Source organism: Ceratotherium simum, chromosome 17 (genome assembly GCF_057802395.1).
Source record: "Ceratotherium simum simum isolate JZ-2026a chromosome 17, ASM5780239v1, whole genome shotgun sequence".
Lineage (NCBI taxonomy): Eukaryota > Metazoa > Chordata > Mammalia > Perissodactyla > Rhinocerotidae > Ceratotherium > Ceratotherium simum.
Genome location: NC_141916.1, coordinates 20119496 through 20139123, shown reverse-complemented (window position 1 = coordinate 20139123; position 19628 = coordinate 20119496). Strand labels below are relative to the sequence as shown.

At 41.5% G+C, this 19628-nt stretch overlaps 2 protein-coding genes and 1 pseudogene across 2 annotated transcripts in view; 2 read left to right on the top strand and 1 right to left on the bottom strand.

The window, feature by feature from the left end:
- Window positions 1–19628, bottom strand: part of KANSL2 (KAT8 regulatory NSL complex subunit 2) — a 59746-nt gene that overhangs the window by 9029 nt on the left and 31089 nt on the right. The gene's annotated exons all lie outside the window — the stretch shown is intronic.
- Window positions 6557–8843, top strand: LOC101395671 (lysozyme C, milk isozyme). The gene is made up of 4 exons (XM_004428951.3): window positions 6557–6695; window positions 7747–7908; window positions 8357–8435; window positions 8777–8843. The coding sequence occupies exons 1-4, from the start codon at window positions 6557–6559 to the stop codon at window positions 8841–8843; spliced, it is 447 nt and encodes a 148-aa protein (XP_004429008.1).
- On the top strand, window positions 10466–17653 carry LOC147914742 (leucine-rich repeat-containing protein 14-like; annotated as a pseudogene).

Sequence of the window (19628 nt, the reverse complement as noted above, 5' to 3'; positions counted from 1 at the left end):
AATGGACAGATCATTCAGACAGAAAATAAATAAGGAAACATTGGACTTGAACTATATTTCAGACCAAATGGAACTAACAGACATGTATAGAACATTTCATTGAACAACAGCAGAATATGCATTCTTCTCAAGCATGCATGGAACATTCTCCAGGATAAATCACACGGTAGGTCTCAAAATGAGCCTTAGCAAATTTAAGAAGATTGAAATCATACCAAGTATCTTTTCCAGCCATAATGGTATAAAACTAGAAATGAATAACAGGTGAAAAGCTGGAAAATTCACAAATATGTGGAAATTAAAGAACATATTCCTAAACAACCAATGGGTCAAAGAAGATACCAAAGGGAAACAAAAAATATCTTGAAACAAATGAAAATGGAAATACAACATACCAAAACCTTTGGGATACAAAAAAAGTGGTGCTAAGGGGGAAGTTTATAAAATAAATGCCTACATTAAGAAAAAAGAAAGATCTCAAATAAAAAACCTAACTTTACACCTCAAGTAACCAGAAAAAGAAAAACAAAGTAAGCCCAAAGTTAGGAGAAGGAAAACAATAACAAAGATCAGAGCCGAAATAAGTGAAATTGAGACCAGAAAAAGAAAAGAAAAGACCAATGAAACTAATAGTTGGTTTTCTTAAAAGACAAGAAAAATTGACAAAACTTGAACTAGAATAACCAAGAAAAATGAGAAGATTCAAATAAATAAAATCAGAAACGATAAAGGAGTCATTACAACTGATATCACAGAAATACTAAAGATCATAAGAGACTACTATGAGTAATTATATGCCGACAAATTGGACAATCTATAAGAAATGAAGAAATTCCTAGGAATATACAACCTACCAAGTCTGAATCATGAAGTAATAGAAAATCTGAACACACAAATAACAAGTAAGAAGGTTGAATCAGTAAACAGAAATCTCCCAACAAAGAAAAGCCCAGGACCAGGTAGTTTCCCAAATGAGTTCTACCAAATATTTCAAGAAGCATAAACATCAATCATTCTCAACTCTTCCAAAAAATTGAAGAGGAAAGAATACACCCAAATTCATTTTATGAGGCCAGCATTGTCCTGATACCAAAGCCAGATAAGGACACTACAAGAAGAGAAAATTACAGGCCAATATCCCTGATGAATATGTGTGTTTTGTGTCAGTCTCAGCCTATTGATAGTGATACTACTGGCTAGGAATGCATGTGGGCACTCACCTGGGCCCATACTTCTTGTGATGAGCCCCCACAGACATTTCTCCAACCAGAGCCAGTATCATGGCTGGACCAGCCCTTGTGGTTCTTATTATGATTGCAAGAGGCACCTCAACAATAACCATCAGGGAACTTTGAAAAAACAAGGTTTATTACTCACAGATCCTGGAGGGTGCACAGCACACCTCGGGCCACACAGTGAGGTCACAAGTAGAGAGAGAGAGAGAGTATCAACCTGAGTTTCTGTCATATTGGGGTCGAGGGTGTGGTGACTAGGGTTTCACAGGTTCACTCTTTATTGGTGAACTTATAATATAAGAATGAGAATTAAAGCATGGGAAAGTAAAATCAAGGTCACTCAAGTGGTCAGTTATCTAGGTTACCCAGGGCTTTCTAAAAGGAGAACATCATGTATGGGGCAGCCTGGCTCTTTACCTAATGATGTAGCTTCTTTTAAAGAAGAAATCACAAGGGAAATTAAAAAATACTTAAAGACAAATGAAAATGAAAACACAGCATATCAAAACTTATGGGACACAGCAAAAGTGGTATTAAGGGGGAAATTTATAGCTATAAACACTTACATTAAAAAAACAAGAAAGATCTCAAATCTACAACCTAACTTTACAACTTAAAAAAACTAGAAAAAGAAGAACAAACTAAACTCAAAGCTAACAGAAGGAAGAAAATAATAAAGATTAGAGAAGAGATAAATGAAATAGAGAATAGAAAAAGAATAGAGAAAATCAATGAAACCAAAAGTTAGTTCTTGAGAAGATCAACAAAATTGACAAACCTTTAGCTAAATGGACTGAGAAAAGGAGAGAAGACTCAAATTACTAAAATCAGAAATGAAAGTGGGGACATTGCTACCAATTCCGCAGAAATAAAAAAGGATTGTAAGAGAGTACCATGAAAACAATTGTACACCAAAAAATTGGATAACCTTGATGAAATGCACAAATTCCTAGAAATACAAAACCTACCAAGAACACTTCCTAACTCATTCTAAGAGGCCAGACAGAGACAATACAAAAAAAGAAAACTAAAGACCAATATCTTCATGGACATTGGTGTAAAAATCCTCGACAAAACACTAGCAAACCAAATTCAGCAGCATATTAAAGGATTATACACTATGACCAAGTGGGTTTATTTCTGAAATACAAGGATGGTTTGACATACAAAAATCAATCAATTAATACACCATGTTAACAAAATGAAGGACAAAAAAAAAAACATGATTTTCTCAATTGACGCATCAAAAAGTGCTTGACAAAATTTAACACACTTTCATGATAAAAACTCTCAACAACCAGGAATAGAAGAAAACTACCTTAATATAATAAGAGCCATATAGCAAAAACCCACAGCAAACATCATACTCAATGGTGAAAGACTGAAAGCTTTTCCTCTAAGATCAGGAACAAGGCAAGAACGCTTGCTTTCGTCACTTCTATTCAACATAGTACTGGAAGTTCTCACCAGGGCAATTAGGAAAGAAAAAGAAAGAAAAGGCATCCAAATTGGAAAGGAAGAAGTAAAATTATCTCTGTTCATAGATTATATGGTCTTATATATAAAAAATTCTAAAGATTACACATACAGGGGCCGGCCCCATGGCTTAGCGGTTAAGTGCATGCACTCCGCTGCTGGCGGCCCGGGTTTGGATCCCGGGCACGCACCAACGCACCACTTCTCCGGCCATGTTGAGGCCGCGTCCCACATACAGCAACTAGAAGGATGTGCAGCTATGACATACAACTATCTACTGGGGCTTTGGGGGAAAAAATAAATAAATAAAATTAAAATTAAAAAAAAAAAAGATTACACATACACACACACACACAAACCTGTGAGAACTAATAGATGAATTCAGCAAAGTAGCAGAATACAAAGTGAATACGCAAAATTCAGTTGCATTTCTATACACTAACAATAAACAGACAGAAAAGGAAATTATGAAAACAGTTCCATTTATTATAGCATCAAAACAAACAAAATACTTAAGCATTAACTTAACCAAGGAGGTAAAAGACTTGTATAATGAAAACTGCAAAATACTGCTTAAAGAAATTAAAGACAAAAATAAATGGAAACACATCCCATGTTCATGGATTGGAAGACTTAATATTGTTAAGATGTCACTACTTTCCAAAGCGATCTACAGATTCATTGTAATCCCTATCAAAATCCCAATGACTTTTGTCAAAAACAGACAAACTCATCCTAAAATTCATATGGAATCTCAAGGGACCCCAAAAAGCCAAAACAGTGTTGAAAAAGAAGAAAGCTGGAGGATTCACATTTCTTGATTTCAAAACTTACTGCAAAGCTCTGGTAATCAAAATAGGGGGTATTGGCATAAAGACAGACATATAGACCAATAAAACAGAATAGAGAGACCAGAAATAAACCCTCACATATATAGTCAAGTTAATTTTTGACAAGGGTGCCAAGACCATTTGCTATGGTCTGAATGTTGTGTCCCCCCTAAAATTCATATGTTGAAATCCTAATCCCCAAGCTGAAGGTATTGGAAGGTGGGGCTTTGGGAGGTGATTGGGTCATGGCAGCAAAGCCTTCATGAATGGGGATTAATGCCTTCATAAAAGAGGCCCCAAAGAGATCCCTCACCTCTTTCACCATGTGAGGTTACAGAGAAAAGATGATCATCTAGGAAGCAGGCTCTCACCTGACACCAAATCTGCCAGAGCCTTGATCCCAGACTTCCCAGCCTCCAGAACAGTGAGAAAGAAATGTCTGATGTTTATAAGCTACCAGTCAATGGTATTTTGTTATAGCAGCCCAAATGGACTAAGGTACCATTCAATGGATATTTCTTCTAGGGATCTAATATACAGCATGGTGATGTATTTCAAGTGTATTATATACTTGAAAGTTGCTAAGAGAGTAGATCTTAAATGTTCTCACCACAAAAAAGAAATAATAATTATGTGAGATGATGGACATGTTAAATAACTGTACTGTGGTAATCATTTCGTAATATATAAGTGTATCATATCATCACATCGTACACCTTAAATTTATACACTGTGTATGTCATTTATATCTCAATAAAGCTGGGAAAATGGGAGGGAAGGACAGCCTTTTTGACAAATAATGCTGGGAAAACTGGATATCCACATGCAAAAGAATGAAGTTGGACCTTTACCTAACACTATATACAAAAATTAACTCGACATGGATCAAAGACCTAAATGTAAGACCTAAAACTATAAAACTCTTAGAAGAAAACATAGGACAATACATAGCAATTACCCAACAGATCTAAAGAGGCCATTGGTATAAGAATACAACATTTTTCCCAAACTTCTGCTTTATGTTAGACAGTTCCACTTGTATGGTTCTATCACTCCCTTTGAGCATTTGCTTATTCACACTCAGCAGAAAACACAAAAGACAGGAGAACAAGAGCTCTCTGGCACAAGAACAAAACATCCTTTTTGATCTTTGGGCCTTTTGGCGTCTTCAGCTCATAACTGTCTCTTGCTCACTCTCTGGTCATTGGGCTCTGAGTCCTGCCTCTTTGTCTACACCTATGATAACCATATATAGATGACCTTCTACATTTCAGCATCTTACCTGTTAAATATGTCACAGGTGCCAAAGCCAGCATCTCCCATACCCTATATTAGCCAGATTCCTATTAAGTTTGGCCCTGTCTCTGCCTATAACCCCTGTATCAAAGAGTGAGGTCCAAAGGCAGAATACCCAATTATTCAAGGAATAAAGAATCTCGGAAGACAGCAGTAGATTATCAGAATTGCCTTACTAACACAGATTCATTGGCCAACCACCAAAATTATCTCTAACAATGTCCTAGGAAAAATATTTCTAGTGCCTGACATGGTGACTGACCCAATAAATGTTTGTTGGAATGATGAAGGGAAGGAAGGAAGAGAAAGAGGGAGAGATGGAGGGAGGGAGGGAGGAAAGAAGGTAGGTTTTTCTCAAGACTAACCTTACAAAGTTAAGCATGTCTCTTAATCAGTGCTTCCAAACATTAATGTGTCCATGAATCAACTGGGAATCTTGTCAAAATGCAGATTCTGATTCAGTAGGTTTTGGGTGGGGCCTGAGATATGGCATTTCTGACAAGCTCCCAGGTGATACCAATAATGCTGGTCCATGGAACATACTTCTGGTAGCAAAGATATTAATAACGCTACATACCATAATGAAGAGACATGTCAGAGAATGGAATGGTGGACCTTGGGATGTCATAGGTTTCTCACCACTGTACCATCTCAACAGATGTATGACGGTTAATTTTATGTGTCAACTTGACTGGGCCATGGGGTGCCCAGATATTTGGTTAAATATTATTTCTGGGTGTGTCTCTAAGAGTTTTTCTGAACTGGTAGACTCCTATTTGAATTGGTAGACTGAGTAAAGCAGACTGCCCTCCCCAAGGTGGATGGGCCTCATCCAATCTGTTGAAGGCCTGAATAGAATAAAAGGCTGAGTAAGAAAGAATTCTGTCTAACTGCCTTCTCCTGCCTTCAGACTAGGACTCAGATTGGAACTTACATCTTCAGCTCTCCTGGTTCTCAGACTCAGACGTGTACTGGAACTTACACCATTAATTCTCCTGGGTCCAGATTTCTCCATAATTGCATGAGCTAATTACTTATGACAAATAAATAAATACCTGCATAAAACACATGCACACATCCTATTGGTTCTGTTTCTCTGGAGAAGTCTGACTAATATAAGATGTTTGATGATCAGTGATCACAGATGTTAGAGAGAATTCAGAGTATAGTTGGGGGTTTAGATCTGATGACTTCTTTCAGATGCAGAGATACTGTTAACAGGTTCTAGTGAACTCCTATTCAACCAATGGTTTACTGTTTGCAGATGCCAGAAGATCCTCAATCCCTCCAAACTCAGTGATGCCCATCTAGAGTGAGTGGGAAAATACCTTCAGCCAAGTACAGATAATGAGCCAAAGTTCAGCACAGTATACAGGGATAACCCCCTTTTGGGACATTCCAACAAAAACACGAGGCTTGAAAATAACACTCCTTTCTCCTACCAACTCCCTTCTCTCCCCATTTCCTCCCTCCATGCATTTGCCCAAATCCAAGACCCCCCACCGAGACTTTATTCCTGGTACCATTCTTGGTTACATCCCCTTCCCTGAAGTTCACACTGGCTGGACCAGTTTGGGGAATTAGCCTTGGGCAGCCAAGTCTTTCTTCCTGGCATAGATGCCAGCACTACTGCCTACTCAGAGACACCTTTGTGTCAGGAGGGTATAAGAGACAACAGCATCCTGGGCATAACAGTCTTGAGTTCCACTAGCTGCAGAAATGAGGTCCACTCTGATCATCTCCCTCCTTAGCTGCTTCTTTGCAGCTTATGAGGCCAAAGTCTTCTCCAAGTGTGAGCTGGCCCGCAAGCTGAAGGCCCAGGGAATGGATGGCTATCGTGGCTACAGCCTGGAAAACTGTGAGTATGAACTACTCATCCATCATTTCTGTCTCTTCCCAAAGAGGGCCTCTTTTGCAAACCAGCCATCTCTCCTCTTTCACCTCCTGATTTCCTCACTTGTCGGGGCTCTCTCCCACTCCCATGACTGCTCTTCCTGTCTCTGCCCCCTCTGCCCTGTAATTCCTATCTGGTTCTCCTTTTCTCTCTCTCCACCAGGGATTACCTTATCTATAACAGATTTTCTTCTGCTTCTCCCCAAAATCACCTTCCCACTCAATGGCCTGGAATATTTCCTTGGATATATCCAGAGACTAACCTATTTCCTTTTCTGCTGCCATCACCTTTGCTTTCACCTGCATCCTTTTCAGTCCAGGTCACTGGAGCACAATAGGTGCTGCTTCCACCCTCTCCCCTGCCCTTTTGTCTGACAAAAAATAACCCACACCTGCTAAGTTTGTTTAAAGGTTGTTCTAGTGTCATAAGGGAGTTAGATGGGGATTGTGAGAACAGAAGGTGAGGCAATGACAAGGGTGCAAGAAGGATTGAGAATCTCAGTCACCCATCTCATTGGTAAGAACACATGAACTTTCAATTTCCCTTAAATATCTTCATTTTTTCCATCCCAAACCTACTCTTTCCTGTCACCCACAAGGATGGTTTTTCTGGACTTCCTTCCTAGGATTCTCCTCCACTAACTCTCCACCTCTTCCCTTGCATATCCCTTGGGACATAGAGCAAAAGCGAATATATGCAGCAAGAGTGGATATTTGGCTGGGAGATGAGGCTGAAAAGGTAGACTGGAGAACAGACTGTGATTGAGTGATTATTGGGCATTGCAAATGCATTTATTTAATAAATTGTCATTACATACTTACCATGGACTAATTATTGCTTAGGACTGGGAATACACAATAGATTATCAACGACCTCTAACATTTAGCATCCCATAGTCTTTTCATTTCAGTCTTAATGGACTTTTATTTCTGGTAGCTCTAGTACAGCACAAATTGTATCTCATCATGGAGCACTCTCCTCTTTCTATCCACACCTTTTGCTCTCTCTGACCCAGGGGTCTGCATGGCTAAGTATGAGAGTAACTTCAACACCAAGGCTTTTAATGGAAAAAACGCCAATGGCAGTAGTGACTATGGGCTCTTCCAACTGAACAACAAATGGTGGTGCAAAGACAACAATTATTCTTCATCAAATGCCTGCAACATAATGTGCAGTGGTAAGGACTCTATGCCCTCTGAGGGCTGGGTGGAGTGGGGCAGGTAAAATAGGTGCAAAATTGAATGCACTACTCCCTAACACCTGACCCTCAGTCTGTGCTGGGGAAGCTAAGCATAGGGACTAAAAGTGCCCTGAACAGTCCTGACACTAAAACAAGATTCCACAGGAATCCTCCTGCCAAAAAGGAGGAAAGAGATACACTGACTTGTGACTGAGCCTCCTGGTCCTGGATGCCCTCTGGAAGGAACAGGGCTCAGGGATAGATTCTAAGCAAAGGCAAGAAAACCCAGGCAAAACGGAAGCCAAATCCACAGAAGGGCTCCAGAGATAAAGTGTTTCTGAATCTCAAGATTCAGTTTCCTCTGGGAATTCCTCTCAAGAAATGATTGATTATTAAAACAGGAAAAGGGATTTTTCCCTCCTCACTCATCTACTTTTTCTTTCAGAACTTATGGATGATAACATCGATGATGACATCACCTGTGCCAAGAGGGTTGTGAGAGATCCTAATGGGATGTCTGCCTGGTAAGGAGAATGTGAAGGACAGAGAGCAGCCACTCTGCCAGGGATGGGCCCCGACAGTATCTGGGATGCTGATGTAAGCCATATCTCTGCTGTAGGATTTTCCCTGGACTTTGTAGGGAGCTGAGACTGTTTCCCTGATGTGAAATGAGGCAGAACAATATTGTGATGCCTGCAGTGCAGCACCCACACACATGTGTCTCAGATGGGCAAGCTCTCCATATCTGGGACACTCCCACAGCATAAACTGACTCCAGCCTGAAGGCTCTATATTCTTTCTCAACTGAGCCCTTTACAAACTCCTGCCCCTGCCTCTGATCTATGCTTTATTTCTCTATCTTTAGGGTAGCCTGGGTAAACCACTGCAAAGACAAGGATTTGTCCAAATACCTGGCCAGCTGTAACCTGTGAGTCTGTCCTTGAACGTGGCTCCTGGAAAAGGTGGCCCAGAAGGCAAGGCAATTCCTCAAGGTTCTTGGAAGCTCTGAATCTTCCCCCATCTCTGCCTCCAAAATAAAAATGAATCAAGTTCAGCTGTCTCAAGTAGCATGTTTAAGGGCTGGGTTATGACAGAGACTTGCTACATGATAGAGACAACTGGAAATCCTGCTCTCTTCAAGCCCACCATTGAAGTTTTCCGTATGTCCTCTGGAGAGACAGTTAAGGAAAACCCTTGCTTGAGAACTTTTTAAGGCTAAAATTGACAGTTGACTATAGCACGCTAGATGCCAGCTCTTATGATGCCAGCTCTTATGAAATTTATTTAATAGAGATGGCTAATATTATTCTCCATCCAAGAAGGAGAGTTTATGATCAAACAGAAGAAAATTGTGGGAGAGATTTGGTCAAGACATGGGGAACAATTAGCAGAATATGAGGATGATTATGTTGGCTAGGGTAAATGACTACAGCACTCTAACAGAGTCCCAAAAATATGGTGCTCACACGAAACAGTCCAAGATGGGTAGATAGGCTCCTTTGTCCCACACAGACATTCAGAAACCCAGATTCTGGGGGCCAGCCCCGTGGCTTAGCGGTTAAGTGTGCACACTCCGCTACTGGCGGCCCAGGTTCAGATCCCAGGCGCGCACCAACACGCCGCTTCTCCGGCCATGCTGAGGCCGCGTCCCACATACAGCAACTAGAAGGATGTGCAACTATGACACACAACTATCTACTGGGGCTTTGGGGAAAAACAAAAGGATGTTAGCTCAGAGCCGGTCTTCCCCAGCAAAAAGAGGAGGATTAGCATGGATGTTAGCTTGATGTTAGGGCTGATCTTCCTCAATAAAAATAAATAAAGAAAGAAAGAAAACTTTAAAAAAAAAAAAAAAGAAACCCAGATTCTTTCCATCTTGCATCTCCACCAACCTCTACAGCAGTGCTACTCGAAGTGTGCCAGCATTAGATCACCTGGGAGCTTCTGAGAAATGCGAATTCTTGGGCCCACTACAGACCTATTGAATCCTTGTTTTTAACCTCTGTTTTAATGAGCTCTCCAGGTGATCCTTATGCATAGAAAATTTTGAGAAGCACTGCCCTAGGGTATTGTCCTCATCCACATGGACAAAGGTGGATTGAAGGCACTCCATGCTTCAATTTGCAGGAAGGGGAATTCGTTTGGAGAAACACACATGCAATATGTTAAGGTCCAGGCCTGGAAGAGGCACATGTCACTTTCATTTATACTCCAAAGGTAGAACTTAATCACAAGCCATTCCTAGATTCAAAGGAGCCTGGGAAATGTAGTCCCCAGCTAGGCAGCCAGGTGTCCTGCTCCAACACTATTATTCTGGCAAAGGGGAGAACGGATTTTGATGGACAACTAGCAGTTTTTGCCATAGGAATTAATAGATCACTTAATAAAGTGAATCATAATCACTTACATTCCTAGAGTATAAATGTTTCATTGAACAAGTATGCTTCATGGGACATAACCATATAAAGGTATTTTTGTGCCCCACCATCCCTTTAAATTTATTGTGTAGGGTAGGTTCTTCTCCCATCTCTGAACAACAACTCAGGCAAGTACCATGACTTTTCTGGCCACCTTCAGGTAATGAAAGCACACCAACTCTGTCCAAAGAGTCCTCTCCCCTCTCCAGCTCTTTTCTTGGCCTCTCCAACATCTTTTATAGACTGACAATGGAAGATCAACTAAAGATGCAAAAACATATTTCCACAATGTCCTTTTGTAAATATTTGTAGTCTTGCATTTCACTTTAATATGTGGCATCTATTATCTTGAGGCCTCTGCTGAAACTAGGCCAAAAAGAGTTTCCCATTTAACGCCCTGGTACAATATCTGTTAGAACAGATTACAAAGTACTTTCGGAGACTAGAACTTATTGGACCACACTCTGTGTTACAGAAAGCAGGACGCTGAGGTCTCTTTCTCTGATTGCCACTGTCACTGCCTTGCTACTCCTGCAGCTGTCACCTTCCAGGTAACTGGCTCTCTGAATGGATATCATCATTCCTGCTGCTGCTGCTACAGCTGCTGGCTGGACTTCTTTCCTTGCCTGGTCAGCATCACCATGGCTGAGCCCCAGCTCAAGGTTCCCAGGTAGGAGAAAGAGTGGATGAACAGGAGGGTAAAGTGAAGAGAAAATAAAGAGAGGCCAGCTTGTATTCTGGCACCAACACTACACAGCTCCTTAATAGAGCTAATTCTCCCCCAGTTTTCCTGGAGGAAGTTCTCTGCACCTCCACACTCCAGGAGGCAGAAAGGTGGTTTCTCACAAGTATCCAAGAACCCTATCCCTTCCTGTGGTAGAGTGAATTATTGTTCCCAATTCCTTACCCCCCTCCCTCTGTCATGTGATCTTCCAGAGCACTACAGTGGACAGAGTATATTTCCCCACCACATGGACGTTGAGCTTGGCCACGTGACTTGCTTTGCCAATGGAATGTTAGCAGACGTGACACAAGTAGAAACTAACAATGTGCTCGCGTGGTTTTGTTTCGCTTCTTGTGCTCCTGTGATTGTCAGAAAAGAGCATGTCCCAGGTGTCCACTGTGCCCCACCCCCACCTGGGCCCCAGAATGAAACATGGAACAGACTTGAACCCAGCCCAAATCCTGGCTCCTAAAGTAGAGTCCCCTCCCCACTCCACTCCACCAACAATCCACCAGACCCAGGAGCGACAAAAATAAAAGCCACTGAGTTTTGGGTTGGTTTATGACACTGCGGAAAAAAACTAATACTCTTCCCCCTATCCCACGTAACTTCTCAGAGTTGTCCCCTTCACTCTCCACCACAAACCCTACCCTCACTTAGATTACTAGCAAGACTGTATTGTGAGGATGCCGATTCTGTACCTCTCTTGATGGATTTCCATTTCATTAAGTTAAAATACATTTACTGAGCCATTACTTTGTAGTTGGTTGCCCAGAAAAGGGCCTGAGATGGCGGCCCTGACCTTTGTCATATTACAATCCCAGGGAGGGAATCTAAAGTCCCCACTCAGAATAATCCAATCAGTAACTAATATAAATGGACCCTTAATCAAAATCTAATGTAGTTCCTTTCCTCTCCCTATATAAAATCGATATTGAGAGTGTCTACATATTTTTTGTAAATGTTGGTTCTGCATTTATGAAACAAAAGTTAATTTTTTGTCTTTGGGGCACTTCTTTTGATAGAGCTGTAGATGCAGGATATTTTTATTCACCTCTGGAAATACAACGTTGTTCTTTTTATCCTCTAAAAATCAACTAAAGAATAGCTGAGGTAAACAAAACAAAATGAAAAAACTCACACTACCAGATATCAACACCTATCACAAAGCTACAGTACTTATGATAGTGTGGTATTGATGCCAAAATAGGCAAATAGATTAGTGGAACAGAATGGTAACTCTCACAAACATAGTCAGCTGATAAGACAAAGGTAGTTCTGTATTGCAGGGGAAAGGATGCTATATTCAATAAATGGTGCTGAATCAACTGGCTATCCATATGGCTGTTCTCGTTATCTTTATTCATCTCAGAGCTCTCTGTGGTATTAGAAGAGCAAGGAACAGACACACGTCTGATTCTAACCAGGTGTGAACTTTTCTGCTCATTTAATAAATAAAAATTTAAAAACCAGAAGCACCAAAGAGGTAACAGCATACTTTTTTAATCATCCCAAAATCTAGATATAAATTGGACTTCGAAGTAGTTCACCTCAGAGCTGCTGAATCAAGTAAGACTTTGTCCTATGACCTTTCTTTTTTTTGGCTACACCAAAGGAGCAAGCCCAGATGGGAGCTGTGCTAGAAAGAAAAGGAAAGGCAAGCAATCATTTCACCCCACAGCAGAGCAGACCCCAGGGTCGAGAATGGCCACCAATGGAGTCGGCAGAGTTCTCTCTGGATGGTAAAAACTCACGCCACACACAGTTAATGCTTTGCTCTTGCACTGTATCATTTTATTCAAAACAGTAAGCTTCCTTTTACCTAGAAAAAGGAGATTGGGTTTGTTGTTTGCATTTCTAGAAATCCTTATTTGAGCAATATTGACCTCACAGCTCAAAGGGAGGGAAAGAAAAGTTTGGACATCAGGGTTACAGACCCCTCTGACAACTACAGCCAAGAGTAGGGGAACTGTGAACAGACACTTCACCAAAGAAGATAAATGGATGGCAAATAAGCATCTGATGAAAAGATGCTCAACATCATTAATCATTAGGGTATAGCTAATTAAAACCACAAGGAGATACCACTACACACCCATTAGAATGGCTAAAATTAAAAAGACTGACCATATCAAGTGTTGACAAGGATGTGGAGGAATGAACTCCCAAACACTGCTCGTGGGAATGTAAAATGGTAAAACCACTTTGGGAAACAATTTCTCAGTTTGATCCAGCCATTCCCCTCCTATGTGTTGACCCAAAAATAAAGGAAATAAATGTCCATACCAACGCATGTACACAAGTGTTCATAAAAGCTTTATTTGTAACAGCCAAAATCTGGAAATAAGCCAAATGTCCAACAACATATAAATGGATAAACAAACTGTGACATAGCCAGATAAGGGGATACTACTTAGCAATAAAAAGCAACAAACTATTGATACACACAATAATAGGATTGAAGCTCAAAATAATTACACTGAAAGAAGCCAGACAAAAACAAGAGTACACACTGTATAATTCCATTTATATAAAACTTTTAAAAATGCAAACTAATCTGTAGTGACAGAAAGCAGATCAGTGGTTGCTTTGGGATGGGGCATAGGAGGAATGGGAAGGGGAGACCACACAGGGACACAGGGAGAGTTTTGAGAGGAATGGATATGTTTACTATCTTTATTGTGGTGATGGCTTCAGGGGTCTACACATATGTCAAAATCTATCAAATTGCATACTTTAAATATGTGCTGTTTATTAGATATCAATTACTCCTCAGTAAAGCTGTTTAAAACAATAAAACTGGTAAGGGTCAACCATGAACAAGACAATAAAATATAAATCTCAAAACTGCACTCTGCCTAAAAGGAAAGAGGTTCAACTAAAATTTAGAGTTATATCCAATGCATGTAGGATAAACGCATTACAAGCATATGGACTCATATAGGGCTCCATGTAAAATAATCTTACTCGTGAGTCTATTTGGATTCTTATGCCAGCTCTGACACTAACTACTAGGCGTTATGGGTTGAATTGTGTCCCCTAAGAAAAGATATGTTGAAGGCCTAAATTCCCAGTAACTTAGAATGTGACCTTATTTGGAAATAGGGTCATTGCAGATGTAATGAGTTAAGAGGAGGTCATACTGGAGTAGAGTGGGCCCCTAATCCAATACGACTGGTGTCCTTATCAGAAGACAGCCATGTGAAGACACAGAGAGATTGAAAACAACATGTGATGATGAAGACAAGGATTGGAGTTATGAAGCTGCAGGTCAAGGAACGCCAAAAATTGCTGGCAAACCACCAGAAGCTAGGAAGAGGCAAGGAAGAGTTCTTCTCTACAGGTTTCTGAAGGAGGATGGCCCTGCCAACACCTTGATTTCAGACTTCTAGCCTCCAGGACCGTGAGATAATAACTTTCTCTTGTTTTAAGCCACCCGGTTTGTAGCACTTTGTCACAGCAGCCCTGGGAACCCAACACACTTGGTGTTACTGATAAGTCAGTAATATTTTCAGGTCTTGGTTTCGTCGCTTTTTACATAAAAGGGTTGGACTAGATTATATATAAAATTCCTTGGGCAAATTAGTTAATCTCTCATGCCTTAGCTTCCTCATCTGTAAAACAGAGATAAATATATAACTGGCATATAGAAGCACTAAGTAAGCATAAGCCACTGGAGGTAGTACTAGAAAGAACAGTAGTAATTCTCCCAGTTCTGGCAATCTGTGGTGTATAACCAATCCCAAAGGATATGGGATTTAGGTGTCTCACGAATTCTGACAAAGAGAACTTAACAGAAAGAGAATTATCCTATAATTTGGGGTGAGGGTGGAGTAAGGAGTGGAACAAGCAGAAAGAAGTCCTAAATAGCTGTGACAAAGGGGCAGACACAGGCAGGAGGGCATTCTTAGAGCAATTGGTCCTCGCAACCCCTCTAATGCTTTACATTTCATTTCAGATGGGTAAGCCCATCTCAACCCCAGCTGAGGCCCTCCAGGAATGAGAACACTCTCCCCCATCCAGGCTCCTGCTGCTAAGTGGCTCACCCAGTGGTGACTCTACCTCCACCCAGTCTGATCATGGTGCCAGCACCACCCATTTTTATTCAGTTTTTCTATTAATATTTATTGAATGCAGATATATTCTAAGCACTATGTAGGGGTAGAGATACAACAGTGAGTAAAACAGAAACAGTCCCTATTACTACAGTTCTAGAGTCTAAAAGGGGGGAGAAACATGAAATAAATACTTTCACAAACACTCATACATTACAATTGTGAGGGTGTTATGAAGGCAAAGACAGAGCGAACCATCCCAGTGGTCAGGGGAGGGCTCCCTGGGAAAATGAGGTGAGATCTGCAGGATAAGTAGGAGTTAACCAAGAATGAGAGAGTTGAAGAGAAGTTGGAGGAAACACTCCAGGCAGAGGGAGGCATGTGCAAAAGCCCTGAAGCAGAAGGGAGTTGGGCACACTTGTGGAACAGAAACAAGTCAGGAAAGGTGAGGCTACAGAGGCAGGCTGGAGACAGACCGTGCAGCCATTGCAGTTCACTTCATAGCAAGGAATTTGGTCTTTATCCTAAGTCCAAGGGGAAGTTACTGAAGGGTTTTTAAGCAAAGGAGTAACATAATAAGATTTGTATTTTCCAAAGATTACTCAGATGGCAGTGTGAAAAATAGGTGAGAAGGGGGTAGGTGTGGCCATAAGAAGATAACTGAGAGGTATTGGAGTCTTTCAGGTAAGACATGATAATAGTGTCGTGAGTCAGGGTGGCTGTAGACATGGTAAGAAGTGGATACAGAAATGTGTTGACGAAGTTTGATCTGTTGCCCAAGACTTCATCCATCATGGGTTCTGTTACTCCTCTACACTCCCACCTCACTGCTTTATTTCCCTCTCCTCTCCCCTTTACACTCTCACCTCACTTCTGCCCCCTTCTTCTTATCTTTCCCCCAGTCTCCCTGAGCTTGGGCAGACTCCTCCAGCTAGAAGTTCCTTCAGTAGTATTGAAAAGATGCACATACTGTCTCCCTAGTGCCCTCTGGTGGTTATACCTAGTCACTGCATCTTTGTCTGCTTGTGGGAACTCGGACCAGAAAGCAGACAGAACCTGGCCTGAAGGCAGACCCTTCCCCAGACCACAGAAAACCATGTGGCACCATGCTTCACCTATGCGTCCAGCACTTTTTCTTCAGCTGAGCAGGCAGTGACAGCCAGCTAGTGCTAAAAATTTAATTCAACAAATATTTATGATCATTTGCTATATACATAGCTACCAAGAATTTATCTACAGAGTAAGACCAATGCCATCACAGTTCTGGCGCAATGTAGGGAATCAATAATTTTCATTAAACAAGGAGACAGAAGCCAAAGTGCATGAGTAATAAGTATTCAAATAAGCAGTCAGTGATAAAATGGAAGTTTAAAAAAAAAAGAATCTGTGTGATTTGGGATAGGCCAAGGTCAAGAAGCTAGAAAGGCCCTATCCGGAACTCTTCCTCTTGGGGGCCAACACTGAGGATCCTAGATTTAGGGCAGGACCAGGACCGTGGGGCAACATGTTTGGAGATCAGGCCCACATTCCCTTTCTGTTTTCAGTGTTGTGTTGTTCTCAGCATTCTACCCTTAAAATAGAAGAAGCCCAGCACGGTGTGTTAATTCAGAGTCTGAGCTTCAGTCAGCCCGGGAGCCCATGGAATTATTAGTGGACTTTTCCCTCAATGATACCTTGAGAACAAAGCAATTTCTTTCTTTCCTTCGGAGTAAAGTTGAGCAGAGCTTTGGGTCCCTGCACTTCTGCTGCAGACATCTGCAAAGTGATAAAACGTCTGCCCATAAATGTGTCCTGCGGTTTCTGGATCTGGGATGCACTGATCAACTAGAAGTGGACCAGGCTTATCTGAGTGAAGTCACGACTCTTTTGGCTCAGATGATCCACCTGAACAGGCTTAGTCTGTCTAACATCCCTTTTAAATCTTGTAAGGGGAGAAACTTCAGAACTTTTCTCATCTGGCTTGGGGGGCTGGACAACCTCCAGGAGCTCAGCTTGTCTTTCTTCTGCCTCACAGATCAACGGCACAAAGTGCTCAGAGTTCTGCCACCTCAGTTGGATACATTGTATCTATATTTCTGTGGCCTTTCTAACAGAGATGTCACTGTTCTGTCCCAGAGTTCTCAGACCACACACCAAAGGCTGTTGAATCTCAGGAACAATCAGATATTCTCGGAGGATTACGAGCCCTTCCAGACTCTGTTGGACGTCTCAGGCACCCTGCAGCATCTGGAGATAAATAATTCCCTGATAACTGATTCTACTCTGTCTGCTGTCCTCTCAGCCCTGAGCCAATGGTCCCATCTCTGCGTCCTTAGCTTTGCCTTCAAGCCCATTACAATGCCTGTGCTCACAAGCCTTCTGCAACACTTAACATCCTTGATGGAGCTGAAGCATGTGGTTTATCCTGTCTTATCCCTTGCTATGAACAATGGAATTTTTGTGGCAGTTTGAAGCCACAGAAACTTGGTGAAGTGCAGGCCCAATTGAAGGCGATGCTGCAGGCAGTATAGTGGGACAACATGAACTGGACCACTTGTCCTGAGTGATTTACACAGTAGGAGTTGTTTCAACACTGATCTGTGGCTATTAAAGCACTCAGTGTTTTGCCTGAAGCCCAAGTTTGTGGAGACACATATATAAAAATTCTACTGTTCCAGGAAACTGGGGTTAGGAAGATTGAATATGTAACTGACCTCTATAAAAGAGGAACTCTGAAAAACAAATAGAGGAATTTGAAAAGTCCTGTGGATCTCTTGCCCCTGGCCCTCGACATCCTCTTCTGGTTACTAACCACAGTGTTGGGGTGTGTGATATAAGCTGACCCAGTCATGGTACATCATTTCCCTATCCACACTGATTGGTCCATTTATCTATTTATGGGCACTTGACACTAGTCAGATCAATTGAAACTCTTCCTAGATGTGGTAGTTGTTGAAGCCAATAATTTTGCTCTCTAGGGTTCTACAAATGTCTTGTATTATGATTGCCTTCAGTTGCTTATTGAGAAACCAAACGCAAGTAAAAAGAAACAAACTATGCCTACTACCTACTGGTGTCTTCATCAACACGTTACTAGCTGCTTTCTCAGGTCTCAGACCCCTGGCTCAGTTGTTCCTTATTTAACACACATTTGCCAAGTATCTGTTATGATTTAGATACTGTCTCAGGTGCTAACAAAAATAAAGTCCCTTATCTCAAACCAAAAAAAAAAAAAAAGGAAGTGGAAAGGCTTCTTGAGAGAGAAGAGATTTTAAAATACTGCATGTGTAAGTCTAGGTCCTCCAAAAAGCAGATGCCAAGATGGGATTAGATGTGCAGATGTGCATGAGGGGAAATGGGGAAGGAGCTAGAGAAGACTAGGAGAGCCATCAGACTACAAAAAATGTCTGACTCTCATAAAGGAGAGAGGGAAGGAAAGAAGCTTGGGTGGAAGCATCCTAGAGTGCAGTGACTCCTACACATGTTTGGCAAGGCCAATGAAGAGTCCATGAGCCAAAGCATTCATCAGAGGAGCCCGAGTCTCCCAGAAACAGGCCTGCCTCAGTACCTCTGCCACACTCAGTCATTGGCTGGTGCAGGCTATAGGAAGCATGGCCTCGGTGTGAATGAGGTGCTGGTGGCAGGGAGGAGAAAAGACAGTAGCTGAGAGCACTAAAGTACAGAATTTGTGCCAGTCACTTTAGTACTTGCCTCCAAGAAGATCCCTGACACCAAGGAGCAGACATCAGGGAAGGAGAAGAAGCTGCCATCAAGTGAAGCTGATGGTACAAAAGGTATAGCTTGGGGTTTAAGACGACTCAGAGCCCTAGAATGGGGGTGTGAGAAGAGATGAGAACCAATTCCCTCTCACACTAGAGTATGAGCACCAAAAGGGCAGGGGCAATCTACCCATCTGGGTATCCCAAGCCTAGCATAATTCCTGGAGCATTAGTAGGTGTTCAACAAATATATTTGGGTCAGGTTCTAGGTTCATTTATTTATCAATTAAGGCTCCAATACCAGGCAAGCGAGAAGCAGGTGACAGAGTAAAAGTGTGAAGGGAAGAAAATAACATCATGAATAGGACATATATATGCTTTAGGTAGTATGTGGAAGCAAAATGAGGTACGCCACCAAGACTTGTACATGGGGGAAATGACTGACCTCGGAGAATTTAACCAAAAAACAGATCCACAATGGACCACAGAAGACATATGCAAAGTTACCTGAAACATATAGAATGGCCTCAGGCCAAGGTGTGACTGAAACATTTATTGAAGTTATTTACATTTTGTTTTGTTTTGAGCTTGTTTTGGACAGCCTTAGCATGACCTTTTGGAGTCCAAGGCAAATGCAGATAAGAGACCATTCTCACTTGCAAAATCTTAGGATATTATATTGCTGTATAACAGTTGCTGGACACATGGAAAATAGTACATGGTCCAAAGCACCCATTTTTTAACAAACAGACTTTAGTTGCATAAAATCCCATTCCCATAACATCATTTCGACCCTTTTCCTATCACCATGGCATTCAGGGGA

Bases quoted from the DNA above. Each gene is read 5' to 3' on its own strand.
- LOC101395671 (XM_004428951.3), top strand. From the start codon at position 6,557: ATGAGGTCCACTCTGATCATCTCCCTCCTTAGCTGCTTCTTTGCAGCT. The intron at 7,909-8,356 runs GTAAGGACTCTA...TTTTTCTTTCAG, and splicing joins CTGCAACATAATGTGCAGTG to AACTTATGGATGATAACATC. The intron at 8,436-8,776 runs GTAAGGAGAATG...CTCTATCTTTAG, and splicing joins CCTAATGGGATGTCTGCCTG to GGTAGCCTGGGTAAACCACT.